The sequence below is a fragment of the Biomphalaria glabrata genome, chromosome 6, assembly GCF_947242115.1.
Source record: "Biomphalaria glabrata chromosome 6, xgBioGlab47.1, whole genome shotgun sequence".
NCBI lineage: Eukaryota > Metazoa > Mollusca > Gastropoda > Planorbidae > Biomphalaria > Biomphalaria glabrata.
In genome coordinates this window covers 11,874,341-11,889,316 of record NC_074716.1, presented here as the reverse complement: position 1 = coordinate 11,889,316, position 14,976 = coordinate 11,874,341, and the positions used below count along the sequence as shown (strand labels likewise).

The following is a 14,976-nucleotide window of genomic DNA, read 5'->3' as shown; positions in this document are numbered from 1 at the left end:
GACCCTTATATTTCCGCAACATCAAAAAGCTAAACGCCTTCCGTCTACGCTGTCTAAGCAAAATTCATAAGGTGCATTTATCTGACCACATACAGAATATTGAAATCCTAAAGTTGTCTAAAATGAATAGTATCAATGCCACAGTAAAAAGGTCCTAATTTCGATGGGCGGGACATGCAGTCCGAATGCAGGCAATCGACTTCCTAAACGACTTTTGTACAGGACAGTGCTTACAGTGTGATCAATACAAGCGCTATAAAAACACCCTTAAAAGCTCCTTCAATGTGTGTGATATTGACATTCACGGCTGGGAAGCACCAGCTCTCTATCGCTTCTCATGGCGTGAGGCTGTGAGTGTCGGAGTCACGAGATACAAAGCAAGGAGAGTGGCCAGGGTGAAAGAGCGCCGAACCAACAGAAAGCTGAGAGAAGATGCAGGCCTATCTGCAACTGAACAAACCTACCCATGCCACTGTATGCTGCAGGTTTTTAAAGCGAGGATTGGACTTTACAGTCATCTTCGAGTTCATATGATATGAGAATTGTGCTCATCTTCGATCACAAGGAGGAGCAATATCAGAAATCTGTGATACATATGTCTCAGGTCATGTTTATTAATCATTAGTTTCAGCTCCGAAACTTCAAACTCCGTTTATGTTTCATTTTCTTTTAAAATTTAAAGATCGAATCTGTCTACAATTTTATTTTGATCAATTAGATCAATTTTGATCAATTTACCAAACATAAGGGATATCTATCAGTTAAACTATTGCAATGGCAAATAAGGCATGTCTTCTGCTGGCATGTCTCCTGTTGGCATGTCTTCTGCTGGCATGTCTCCTGTTGGCATGTCTCCTGTTGGCATGTCTCCTGCTGGCATGTCTCCTGCTGACAAGATAGGTTTCATTTAACCACTGTAGTAGGTAGTCACTTATTTCCCCTTGATTCGAGCTCTTCACTTCTAATAAAGCTCGAAAATAAAAAAAAATGGTGTGTAGCCAGGTAGAATTTGTATTTATAAGGTTTCTACGGGTCTATTAAGTGAACCCTTCTATTGTAATAATTCAGATTCCCTAATTATTTTGTTTAATCGGGGTGAGTATTGATGTGTTTGTATTTAAAATAATTAGTCTTATTTGCATATTTGTTTGTGCAATTGTATTTGCTTAAATTTACTCTCTATGTTTTGCATTCATGCTTTGTGGTAAAATGCAAATCAAATGATTAACTAAATTGAGGCTAGACAGACACATTCCTTACCAATTTACTTCTGATCTTTTAGTACAATTACAACTGAAAAATCAAACTTCAAAGAATCGAACTGTACAACTTACTGCCGACTGAGACAAAACTTTAAATACACAAATCGAGTTGATTCTTAATGAGAATACAAAATTGTAATTTACCCGATTCCTTCCTGAGTAGAGAAGTTTAAGCTTTTCGAAGGTCCGTCTGAAATATAAGCCTCCTAGTTTCAATTTGGTTATATTGAACTGATGGAAGATATAGCACGATATTTGTTGTGTTAGGGGTGAGTAATACGACAGGTCGATCCAGGTTGTTGACCCTTAGAAAGAGTTTAATAACCTTTTCTTACCAGACCAGACATAAACACTAATAATGTAATGACCTGCAGACGTTCAAACAATGGTGTGATCTAATCTTTCCTTGACCTTTGCCTTGGAATATGTATAAAGCAGACGTGAACTTTGTATGGGTCTTAATTTTTGTGCCTCAAGTTGTACTCTATTCATTACTGAAGGGATGTCAAATAACGTCAGTCCGGACAGGGCAGGGTTAAGGGGAGGGCAGGTGGCGCCTCTGCCCCGGGGTCTCCACAAGAGAATGGCCACCACAGTAGAGATTTAAAAAAAAATATTCAAATTTTTGGGGGGTCAGAAGCTTTTAAGTGTTCATTAATTACCATATATAGACATTTTCTCACATTTTAATAACAACGCATAACAGAACACGATCGGCAACATTGTCGTGGTTATAGGGGTTCACTTGTAGCGTTCTCATAATCAGGGCCGGATTTAGGTAAATAGAGGCCCCGGGGCAGAATTTTCGTTGAGTGTATTGCAAATTTTTTTCTAATGCTGAAACTGTTATCACATCTGTGCCACTGTTACTTATATAGAAAAGTAATTTTAGAAAAAGATTGTACTCCTAAATTTAATCTTAGTTTCATTTTCTTTAAATAGTCAACATGCATATTTTAGTTTAAAATCTCTGCAGTTAATCTATATGTATAAAAATATTAGTCTGATCTGCTCTAAATCTCAATATTGTGATTTTCTACCCTTAATCCAAATATTGGACTTCTCTGCTCTTAATTTCAATATAAAGCTTCTCTGCATTAAATCTCAAGATTAAATATAGAGTTTTCTCCCCTTACTTTTAATATTGGTCTGCTCTGCCCTTTATAGTAAAATTGGATTGCTGTTTGATGTCAGAGGGATAGAATGTTTCCCATGTGACCGATGTGTTCATAGATGTCCATCTCCAGTCCATCTCCAGTTCGCGTACGGGTCATCCATTGACCGAAATTGATAGTCATTCAATAGTTAATTACATGTTAATAATAAGCTCGTGTTTTAATATTTCGTTATAATTTGTAACGTATGCCCAAAGCAGTTTTTTTTGGTGAGCTGAAAGGTGGTCGACGTAACAGAGGTGCCCAACGGAAACGCTTTAAACATCAGCGTCATTAGGCGCCATTTTGCTTTAACAAGAGCGCCTGGTTGCAGGCGGCTTCAGAGATAGACAGCTGGAGGGTACCCATTTGAGACCAAAAGAAATCCGCTGCCGAGGACAGGCGTAGACGTCGAAAAGAAAATCGAAATCAATCAAGGTTTTGCCTGCGCTGGATGTGGCAAAATTTGTAGGTCGCAGCTAGGGCTGCGTAGTCAAGGAAAATACTGCAGTCCTCATTAATCTTCGGACTCCAAGACAAGCTTTATTTATTTGTAAGGAAATACAAGGCCATACACAGCTCCAAAGAAAACAGAGTTTGGATATATGTGAGAAATTGTTTCCAGTAAAAACATTAATGTGGAGACCTTGGCACTAATGCAGCGAATAGATTTATCATAATTTTTTTTTTTAGGGTTTTTATAACAATGCATTGCGAAAACGAAGCCATTCAGATAGAGGCTATTTAAAACATAATTATCTTTAATGCAACTAATTATATTTTGTGATCAGCCCACAGAGAATAAAGGAATGGCCTTCCTTGTTTGAGTTCTATGTTTAAGTGTAATTAAAACTTCAATTTAAGCGAAAGCTTAAGATAGGTATATGTTCATATTTTATCTTATTACATTATGTTTAAGAAGGATCTGTGTTTCAAAACTATGCAATAACTAGTATCGGTAAAGTTAATTTTTTTAAAACCAGTTTTCAACTAAAGTATGTTTTGTTAATTTATTGGTGGCTAGGATTATCTTTTTACATGTTCGTATAAGAGATGTGTTTTGAAATACAAACATAGACCAGCCAACGAACACACACATTTTGAGTGCGTAATTTGCTTTTTTTTTATATTGAAGATGTATTTTTTTTAGCTACAAACGCTACGCTCATAGATTTTAGGTGTATAATTGTATTTTTTAGCTTCAAACTCCACTGGAGGGGAGTTTAAACTCAAAACCCATATTAATGCAAATATAGAATTTTGATTGTATAATTTGCTTTGTTTTTAGTATTAAAGAGGTATTGTTAGCTTCAATTCTAACCCCGCTGAATGGGGTTTTAAACTTAAAACTGAGTCAAAACCCATTTAGCTACGCTCATAACATTTTGAGTTTGCTTTTTAACAAATATTTGAGAGGTATTTTTTAGCTTCAAAGCCTATTGAAGAGGAGGGGGTGGGGATAAACTCAAAACCCCTTTGGCTACGCTCATATAATTTTGAGTGTGTAATTTTCTTTTTTTATATGGAAGAGGGGGTTTATTGTAAATTTTGGAGGGTGTTTTAAAATCAAAATCTTCCTTAACTGTGCTCTTGGAATTAGGGGATTGTCGTTTGCATCTTTTGTGTTTTCTTTTATAGAAGAGGGGGATTTAACTGCAAAACCCCTGCTGTATGGGGTTTTAAACTCAGAACCCCCAGGTAGGGGGTTTGAAACTCAAAACCCCATGGTAGGGGGTTTGAAACTCAAACCCGTTTCAAACCCCCCTGGTAGGGGGTTTGAAACTCAAAACCCCATGGTAGGGGTTTGAAACTCAAAACCCCCTTGGTTGTGCTGGAGCAAGTGATGGTTTAGTATTAAAATCTCACCTAAACAAAATCGAAGCAAAAAATCAGTCACCAAATTCGGGGGGGGGGGGGGGATTTCATTTCCGGGGGGGGGGGAAGTTCCCCTGGCTACGCCCATGATATATCTATCTATCTATCTATCTATCTATCTATCTATATCTATCTATATATATATATATATATATATATATATATATATATATAGGTAAGTGCGTGCTAGTGTGTTTATGATGTGTTACTGTGGCCATGTCAAACTTGATGAATATTTTTTTTGTATCTTCGGTGTCAGAGGTAATGAGCTGAAATGTGACAAGGACAAACGGATAAAATATTTCACCCGGAAATAGAATTTCAATCTCATGAATATTTGATTAGATCGGAGGACTGTATAATGAAATGTGGAATTAGCAGTCAGATCAGAAAGTATCCGAGGGAAAGAGACAAAGAAAGAGCGAGAATAAGAGAAAGACTAAATGAGAGAGAAAGGGTAAAAGAGAAAGGAATTTGGGAGATTTGGGAAAAATTTGACAAGAAATTTAAAAAAAGAGAGAGAGAGAGACTCTGAGAGAAGGAAAGAGTGGAGAATAATAAGAGACAGACAGAGAGAGAGAGAGAGAGAGAGAGAGAGAGAGAGAGAGAGAGACGAACTGTGAGTGGTCCAGAACGTGAGCAATGTCATAATGTAATCCTGCATCCATCCTTTTATTTTACCACTTTGAAGACATTGTTTAGTGTTTTATAGTTTATAATGCGAAACATTTCATTTTTTTTAATGCCAACAAATACAACAAGAAAAACATTAAAAAATTATTTTTTAAAAAAAAAAAGACAAAACCTTTATCATTAAAGCCTAAATATAATAGAGTAATTAGAAAAAAATAATAAAAAAATATTTGATCCATTTGGGTTTCGAACCTGTCAAATCGTAAGCTGCTTGATTGTCTTGAAAGACCGCGTTTTCTGAATCATAATGATGTGATCATTTAATGGTATATTTTATTATATTGACATCTAGGTCTAACTCTAGACCTAAAGTTCTGATTTAAATCTCTTTAAGATCTAGTCGAGGTCTACTTCTAGATTGTGTTGGTAGATGTAAGCTATATTAGATTTACGTAAAAATTTAAACAACGCTTAGAAACTTCAATTAAATTGAAGCAACCTTATACCTACTTACTGTTATCGCATAATTACGGTAATACACTGACTACGCCATGTTGGCTCTAGACCTAGACAGATTTGTAAGTCTCTAGCCAAATTTAAATTTATTTATTTTTTATTTTAAAAACTTATAGCGATCAAACTAGAGTTTTCTCCATGTGGCCAACGAGCTAGTAATTCTTTTCTCAGCGATAACAACTGTTAGATTTCTATGAAAATCGGTAGAACCGTTTTTAAGATCATCTGTCCCAGGTTAAAAGTTTTCCATCTCTATTTCTATACCTGCTGTAACCAATAACAGTTGCTCACGTGATGTCAGTAAAAGTAACACGTCTGATCTTTTGTTCAAGAGTTTACTATTACAACTTACATAAGCTAAAATGACAAACGCAGGCACACTCAGGGATAACTACATTATTAACACAAGTAAAATAGAAATAATCCTTTAAAAAAAAATAAAAAAATCTAAAGTTGAGGAATTCCGTCCTTAAAACTATATTTACCAATAATGTACAAGTTATTTCCCTTATTTGATATCAAACAAAATAACTAATTACCAATAATTCATGGACTAATTGAGTATTTTTGTTTATTGATTCATGATTCCTTAGCTACAATAAATAATTGTTTAAAAGATTAACTTGATCACTGTGAACACTGAAGCATTAGTTTCCTTGTTGCTATTAAACAAAATAATTAACAATCGGTAATTAATTGTTTTAATATGGTTACTTTTGTATGTATTGATTCACGTCTTGTCAATGTCGATGAATAATTGTGCGAAGTTTCAACTTGATCCGAGAATGGGTGTGGAAGGAATAAAGTATACACACTTTTTACCAAACAGACAGACTGACAGACAGACAGAGTTGATTTAAGTTTTAAAACAACTCTAACGAGGGAACACATGTCTGTCCCTTTGTTCTACGTTACTCACCTGAGACGTCGTTGATGATATGGACAGTAAGGACGGCGGCTTGTAGTCCCCGACTGCCTCGTAGGAGCTCCGGTCCACGGGTAGGGAGCCGCTGGACGCCCCTCGGCGTCGGCATAGCAGATAGACGGCCAAGACGCCAACAAACAGTGCGGCCACCACTCCGAATCCACACACCACACCCAGGGCCACGACAGACACCATGATGGAGGTGTATTTGTTGTGGTCAGTTCTTTCGTGGTGGTCTCGTCACCAAGGTCAAGGTCACAGGTTTGTGTAAGATGTTATCACTCATGGTCTAAAATTAAAGTAACATAAAATTGTTATATTCACTAAAGTTAATACATTTAAAAAAAAGTAACGTTAAATCAATTAAAGGGAACTAACTGAGGAAATCGAAAATCTCATTTGTAATTAACTAGTTATGTCCCTTTGTTCGAGACGCATCTACAGTGGATAAGGCTAGTTATATGTAGGCCTAACAAAAGACGATGTTACAAACGAAATTACTTGCTTAAATGTGACTCGCGCAGTATTAAAAAAAAAAAAAAAAAAACAAATTTTTAAAGCGACCTGCAGCACTTCAAATACGTGAAAATCTTTTGAAGAAATGTGAAATCACTTAGACATTGGTATGACTACATGAGGCCATCGTTAAAAAATATAGTTGCCCTTTCAGACCTTGCAATATATAGGGCATATGATGTTAATCTGTTTCTTTGACCAGCAGTGTGTCATGTGGGCAGCACAACAACCAACCGCCTTTACTTTCCCCAGCAAGAATCAGTCATATGGGCGTACTCTGAGCGCCGTATAAATCCCAAATTCAAATCCCGGTTCACTGAGATTGGAACCCAAGACTCCAGGTTCGGGGGCCAAACGTTTAGGCTCTTAGCCATCTCGCGTCCACGCCATCGTTAGTTATTAACAATAACGTCACTCAGGGAATGTAAAATAAAATGTACCTCTTTAGTGATGAGATGAGAAATAAATATTTTATTGAAACCATTTTTGTATTTACATTTCTGAAAGAGACTACACCTAAGGGAGAAAACTGTTAAATTAAAAATAATAACATAGCAAATTACAAGTTCTCATTGTAGCTTAACTCATCACTTTTAATTTAAATATAGTTCATGCTATAATTAAGTTGATTAGTGAACAGTGTTTTGAAGGTCGAAAAACAGAAAATATTAATTTAAATATTAATGCTATGAAAATAGTTTCAATCCTAATATTTGCCTGAGAACAAAAAAATGATTAAATTTTCCAAAATAAAAATAGAGAAGTGTTTGTAAGATAAATACCACGAAATAACTAGGTTTGTGGTATCATTCATTTTACTTTTCATTAGATGTTAATGATATTCTAAGGCAGTGTTTCCCAAACTGTGTTCCGTGGAACCCTAGTGTTCCACGAGATGTAGAGGTGTTCCACGAGATGTAGAGGTGTTCCACGAGATGTAGAGGTGTTCCACGAGATGTAGAGGTGTTCCACGAGATGTAGAGGTGTTCCACGAGATGTAGAGGTGTTCCACGAGATGTAGAGGTGTTCCACGAGATGTATAGGTGTTCCACGAGATGTATAGGTGTTCCACGAGATGTAGAGGTGTTCCACGAGATGTAGAGGTGTTCCACGAGATGTAGAGGTGTTCCACGAGATGTAGAGGTGTTCCACGAGATGTAGAGGTGTTCCACGAGATGTAGAGGTGTTCCACGAGATGTAGAGGTGTTCCACGAGATGTAGAGGTGTTCCACGAGATGTAGAGGTGTTCCACGAGATGTAGAGGTGTTCCACGAGATGTAGAGGTGTTCCACGAGATGTAGAGGTGTCCCACGAGATGTAGAGGTGTTCCACGAGATGTAGAGGTGTTCCACGAGATGTAGAGGTGTTCCACGAGATGTAGAGGTGTTCCACGAGATGTAGAGGTGTTCCACGAGATGTAGAGGTGTTCCACGAGATGTAGAGGTGTTCCACGAGATGTAGAGGTGTTCCACGAGATGTATAGGTGTTCCACGAGATGTAGAGGTGTTCCACGAGATGTAGAGGTGTTCCACGAGATGTAGAGGTGTTCCGCGAGATGTATAGGTGTTCCGCGAGATGTAGAGGTGTTCCACGAGATGTAGAGGTGTTAAACGAGATGTAGAGGTGTTGCACGAGATGTAGAGGTGTTCCACGAGATGTAGAGGTGTTCCACGAGATGTAGAGGTGTTCCACGAGATGTAGAGGTGTTCCACGAGATGTAGAGGTGTTCCACGAGATGTAGAGGTGTTCCACGAGATGTATAGGTGTTCCACGAGATGTATAGGTGTTCCACGAGATGTAGAGGTGTTCCACGAGATGTAGAGGTGTTCCACGAGATGTAGAGGTGTTCCACGAGATGTAGAGGTGTTCCACGAACTACTGGAATAATTAGCTAGCTTTCTACCACATGAATTAATCTCTCTTAAAAAAATAAGCAAAGCGTTCTGCTAAATACTCAGAATGTGCGAAGTGTTCAGTTAAAGAAACAGTTTGTGAAACACTGTTCTAAGTTAAATCTAAGCAGTGTCATGGCCCTAGTTGAGATAAAAAAAAATAGGAGTGGCTGGTCCTTGATTTTGTTTGTTTATTCACTGGGAATTAACAAGAAATTATTATTAGTACAAGATAGCAATGATTTATTAAAAGCTTTAAATAATTTATATTTGAAGTAGAAAAAAATAATACATTTTATTTTATATTTTACATTTATTGAAGTTTAGATCACGACTTAACAAAGTTCGCTAACTCTTGAAAGATCTTCTATAGCATAGTTTTCATGATTATAGCCCTTAGAATCGATTATTTTTCTCGCTAAATGTGAGTGCTCAACTCAGGCAGGCATTATTCCCAACATGAATATCAGAAGCTATGAACAACAAATGATCAACAACCACAACGCGGACAGTACAAGAAGACGTGTGCGCGTGGCCAAAGTGTCTCCGATATTATTGTATTTTATGAGCAAAATAAAGGCATGATGCCATAAGGGCTCTGGGGAATATAAATGTTAATATAATTATTACATTGTAAATATTCATATCTATTTAGTGAACTCGTTGTTATGGTGATAGTGCTCAATGAGAACCTGGCCTTACTGATGTTGTTATTGAATGATCTTATAATTCTTCTCCTTCCAGTAACCACGAATGGGAAATTAAACATCCATCAGAACCTTTAAATCATCAATAAAGATCATCATTTCAGCACATCTGTTAGGTCAGGCTGGCATGATAATCAGTTTATTTACCTCTTCCAATATTGACAATGTAATTATAAACACCGTCAGCAGGCCAGACAATACAATCACGTCTGCAACACTTTCGCCACGCAAACGTCTTTTTTTATAGAGGGAGGGGAAGATGGGGGGAGTTCTTGATATCATAGCTTCTGATTTTTCTTGATGAATATATTGAAATCTGTTTGATGATCTGCATGGTTTACCTAACGGGTGACCCATGGGTGGACCCTATAGGGGCCGCCACAAAGTTAAAGCCCGAACACATACTCTCTTTGCATGCTATTACATATGTTTTTGGATTTGCAAGTAATGAATCTGTGTTGTATACATTATTGCTACTTTACTTTTTAAGATTTCGTCCAAGAGTGTCCATGAATGTACAAAGTCAAGGACAGTGTATATATAATTTAAGCTATGCTGACCTTGAATTAACTTTTATGGAATGACCATTAGGGAGTATATATGTCATTGATGTATCAGATTTAATTCTATTACATTGCCTGATACCTTGCCATAAATAACATGGGAGAGAATCGATAGGTAAACAGACTCGCGTGACCGGATATTTCAACTAGGCATGCGCGAGAGAATTTCTTTCTTTCTTTTACCATACAGGAATTTTTTTTTGTTGCTCTTTGGCACTTAATACCTCTCAGCATTGACGTTGAATAGATGTCATGTGTACCAGGCGTAAGTACTGACATAAATACTGACACCAGTACCGACGGTAGGAACAGGAAACTACCGCGTTTCTCTGACAAACAGAAACACACACAAAACACAACAACAACATCTATACATAAACTTTGGTACAAAATGAAAAACAGAATCAATATATTTTCCTTACTTAATTATCCATTACGTATCTGGCTGTTATTTACAAAGGACAATGAAAACATAAAGAAGGCTGGATAATTCTAGATAACACGTGATCAGATTAAGTTTTTTTATGTTTAAATGTCTGTCCCCTTATGGTGCATAATGCTCTCTATGCAATGACGTAGAGCTTAGTTATGTAATACTTTTGAAAAAAAAAAAGTTATTCTTTCTTTATTGGCTTTTATTGGCTTGACCATCAATAAAAAGAACTTTGATACAGTATTATTGATAGAAACCCCGACAATCCAGTTAGATCTTGTGGCAACCCACTTGGATTTGACGTCATCTCAGTTAGATTAGACATCAACCCAGGTAGATTTGACGTCATCTAAGTTAGACCTGATCTAAACCCAGTTAGATTTGACGTCATCTCAGTTAGACCTGATCTAAACCCAGTTAGATTTGACGTCATCTCAATTAGATTTGATGTCAATCAAGTTAGATCTGACAGTAACCCAGTTACATTTGATATCAACTCAGATTAGATGTCAACCCAGTCAAATTAAATATCAACCCAGTTAGAAATTATGGCCACCCACTAAGATTTGACTCAACCCAGTTCAATCTGACTGAAGCTAAACTATAACATTTTTATTATCGGTATTCAGTTGTTTTTAGGTCGACATTTGGTGTTACACTTAACCCTTAAAGTGCTGAACTTTTTTTCTTTACAATTATACAAAAACCTGGATTTACAATGCTAGTGTTTAGAGTTTAGAGGCTAAACTACCATACGCGTCTAAAGGGTTAACAGTCACGTTTTGTTCTCCTCAGTTTTTGTTTTTCTGAGTTTATTACGATTACAAACAAAATGGCTGATTTTTTTCTCCTTTGAGATATAAATTAAAAAACAAAACAAAACAAAAACAAAACACGTGTGAATCCTGCCCATGTCCTTAGTTCATGCTGTCCAGAGTGAGTTGTATGATTGAAGGACTCTGTGGCCGTGAGTTAAGGTCAGTTCGCATCATTACTAGAAGCTCGAGAAATGTGTGGCTAGGATCTGGGTGGTTTAGTTAGCATTAACTCTGAACTAGGTATAAAAGCGAACATGGCGGAGTGTTATTTTTGGTTGATAGGGGTTTAATGGTGATACTTCATTACAATAAAATATTACATTTAAGTTCAATATTGATGTATTTGTAAAAAGAAAATAACATCCGAACAACAGATATTTCGAAAGAAATGGTGTTTCAAAAAGATTGAGAAAAAAAACAGATGTGTTAGTGTCTGTGCGTGTGTGTTAATGTGTGTGAGTGGTTGTGTAAAAGAAAAAAAGAAAGAGAGAAATAAAACGAGTTTTTAAAATTACGAGGTGGCTTAAACGAACGTAATTTCAAATAAACGAACATTCCATAAAAATGTTGAAAGTACAAACGAACAAAACCAATCAACGTTGGAGTTCATCTTATCTTATATATTACAGACGTTACTTTAAAAAAAAAAAGATAATTACGTCCTACGCATGCGTCAATCTAGTCATGTATTTTAATCAATGACTTAAACTCTGCCAAGTGGTTGGTTTTCCTGGCTGATTCAGGCAGCCCATTCCATTCTCTAATGGCACTAGGGAAGAAGGGGGCACTTGTACTAGCCCTAAGTTGAGAGAGGACTATAACAAACATAATGACCGGAACACTTGGCACACACAACACACAACTACATTCGGCTTTTCCGAGATGTAACATTAGTAACAAAAGCTATGCTTCACAACAGGCACCCGGAGTGTTTACCTGAGTTCTATCCTCTTCTAGCTCTATACATTCTCAATTTTGAATATCTCCCACAAACTTTATTTTTAGTCATAGTATGCAAAGTATTAGCAACTAATCACAATATAACATAATCAGCGAAACTGAATCAATGATAAGGTCTGCTGACTTGGCAACAAAGCGTTTCCCTGCAACTCGAAAGTTCCTAGTTCGAATCTTTTATAGCGTTCGTAATTTGGAGGTACTTTACGATACGCGTGACATTTTTCAGTCATCGGGCATACATAGAGTAGAGTTAAAATTATAATTTCTACAGACACAGAGAATTGTAAGTTACTGTTTACAATAAAATTTGTGATTGGAATTTTTACAGAATTTTACTCACTCTGTCTGTCTGTCTATCTGTCTGTCTGGCCAAAAGCTAGTACACGTCATTTCTCCGACACCCAATCTCGATCAAGCTGAAATTTCGCACGATTATTTCTTTTACCTAACAACACAAGTACAATAAAAAAAACAACAACAACAATCATTTATTTAACTGTTGGTACTTTGTTTGGTATCTTAACCCTTAAAACGCGTGTGGTAGTTTAGCCTCTAAACATCAGAATGGTAATTCCATTTTGTATGCACTCATTGTAAAACAGCTCAGCACTTTAAGGGTTAAACAAGGGATTGAAATTGTACTTGACTGAAAAGGTGGTATAACCTGAATTAGTCCCCTTCATAGGTCGCTGCTCTAAATTGAAACAAACAATATATAACTCTACAATCTTCTCTAGTCATAAGTACCTCACTAGCAGAGTGGTTAGCACGTCTGCCCGAGTAGTTGTGAGCCACGAGTTCGAATTATTATTATTATTTTGGAAATGCTTTTAAAATCGAATTACGGTAAAATCCACCCAGATATCTCTTTCTATTACCCCCCCTCCCCCCATTTTCCCCACTGGTCCAGATAAGTGATAGTATTATAGCGTAGTGAGAAAGGTAAAAACATGAAATAACGCTAAACGAAAACAATTGGTATATTTATTATTACTCGCTCAGATTTATTGTTGTTGGTCTAGATTTATTACAAATTTAATTACATGACTGATCCAAACCATACTTATTGATACAATTAAAACTTCGTATGAGCTTTTGTTTTTTAAAGGTATTTTTTAATAAGTTTTTTTTTAATGTTATGTTTGCATATCTTATTATTAGAAGAATCTATAGTTCTTGACTTATCAAAGAGTAAAATACCTTCACCTTCAAATATTCTCTGTCTGCCTCGTTTTCTTTTCCTGGTACTGTTCCCTGAAGGAAGGCTTTTGCTAGCCCCCAAAGACCTTGTAATATGGCCATAGAGTTTCAGTTTGCGGTTGTTTTGTTTTTTTGCAATAGTTAGCAGGTCATCGTGGGGTCCAATAGCTGTAGTAACCCAGTCTCTAATCTCTTCGTTAGTTTAATAAACATTGTAAGCATATTGTTACTCTTCAAGAACTCAATCAATTCCTGCCCACATTAAAGTACACGCACCTCAGAATAGTAGTCAACTAAAACAAATGTTTTGCTGAGAGAGTAAACTGATCCATTAGTTATCCCCGTTATCAGTGGTGAGGGAAGGTCATGCCACATTTTTAACATTCTGACAGGAGAGGGATTTGTATTGATGCTCTACGACAGTACCCTGCACTGAAGTATTTGAAAGAGTCAAAATACAAAATAGTACGCTAACAGTCATAGCCTTGGGGAGTTTCTTCTTTAAGTTAATCATAGTAATCTGCTCTTTGTTCATATTTTTAGCGGTCCCCGAAAAGGGGAAAGACGCTATTAGTTTAGTGTGGCCTGTCTGTCCGTCTGCCCCTTTTAGATCTCGTAAACTAGAAAAGATAGTGAAAATCCGACATCACAATATTGAAGACCATTCATAACTGCCATAGGAGACCTAACCAAAGAAAATATTTTTTAAAATATATTTTTAGCGGCCCCCGTAAGGGGAAAAGACGCTATTAGTTTTATGTGAAATGTCTGTCCGTTTGTCCGTCGGTCCCGTTTAGATCTCGTAAACTAGAAAAGATATTAAAAATCCGACATCTCAATATTTTAGACCATTCAAAGTTCTGATGCAACGGCTACTTTTTTTTCTGAAAGCGAAAAATCTAATTTTTAAAATCAGTTATGCAAGCAGTTTTTTTTAAAGAGAAAAAGCTAATTAGTATGAATTATAAGTTGTTTTTTTTTTGAGGATTCGAATAAGAGATTGAGCTTTTTCAAAACAATTAGATCAATTATAAGACATCAGTTAGGCCAGGGGAGGCGCGATGGCTGAGCAGTAAAGCGCTTGGCTTCCGAACCGGGGGTCCCGGGTTCGAATCCTGGGATTTTCAACTTTGGAATCTTTTTCGCCTCTGAGTCCACTCATCTCTAATGGGTACCTGACATTAGTTGGGGAAAACAATTAGATCAATTAGATATTCATTATAAGTCATCAGTTAGGCCAGGTTCACATTTAAGTTCACATTCACTTTCACCTATCCTTTGGTCTGCTGGACCGCTGGGGCACCACACACGATCTGTTAACCTTTTTTCTCCATTATTTTCTGTCATTTGTCTTTGATAGAATTTCATTCTGATAATATTGAAACCTGTCTTTTACCTGCCTGGGTGGACCACTTCGGGGGCCGATTTTCAGTTTGTGTTTCCACACAAACTGTTTTTGTAACCTTGTTTTTTTTTTTATTCGGTTGAACTTCTTTAAGCAATAAAATACAGTAACATGGAA

At 36.7% G+C, this 14,976-nt stretch overlaps 1 protein-coding gene across 1 annotated transcript in view; it reads right to left on the bottom strand.

Annotated features, from left to right (window-relative positions):
* The window catches only part of LOC106074836 (synaptotagmin-1-like), a 147,765-nt gene that overhangs the window by 75,583 nt on the left and 57,206 nt on the right, over nt 1-14,976 (bottom strand). Inside the window, exon 2 of the mRNA XM_013235704.2 lies at nt 6,360-6,654. Within this exon, the coding sequence (XP_013091158.2) occupies nt 6,360-6,560 (201 nt within the window). The 5' untranslated portion in view covers nt 6,561-6,654. The remainder of the gene's footprint in view (nt 1-6,359; nt 6,655-14,976) is intronic.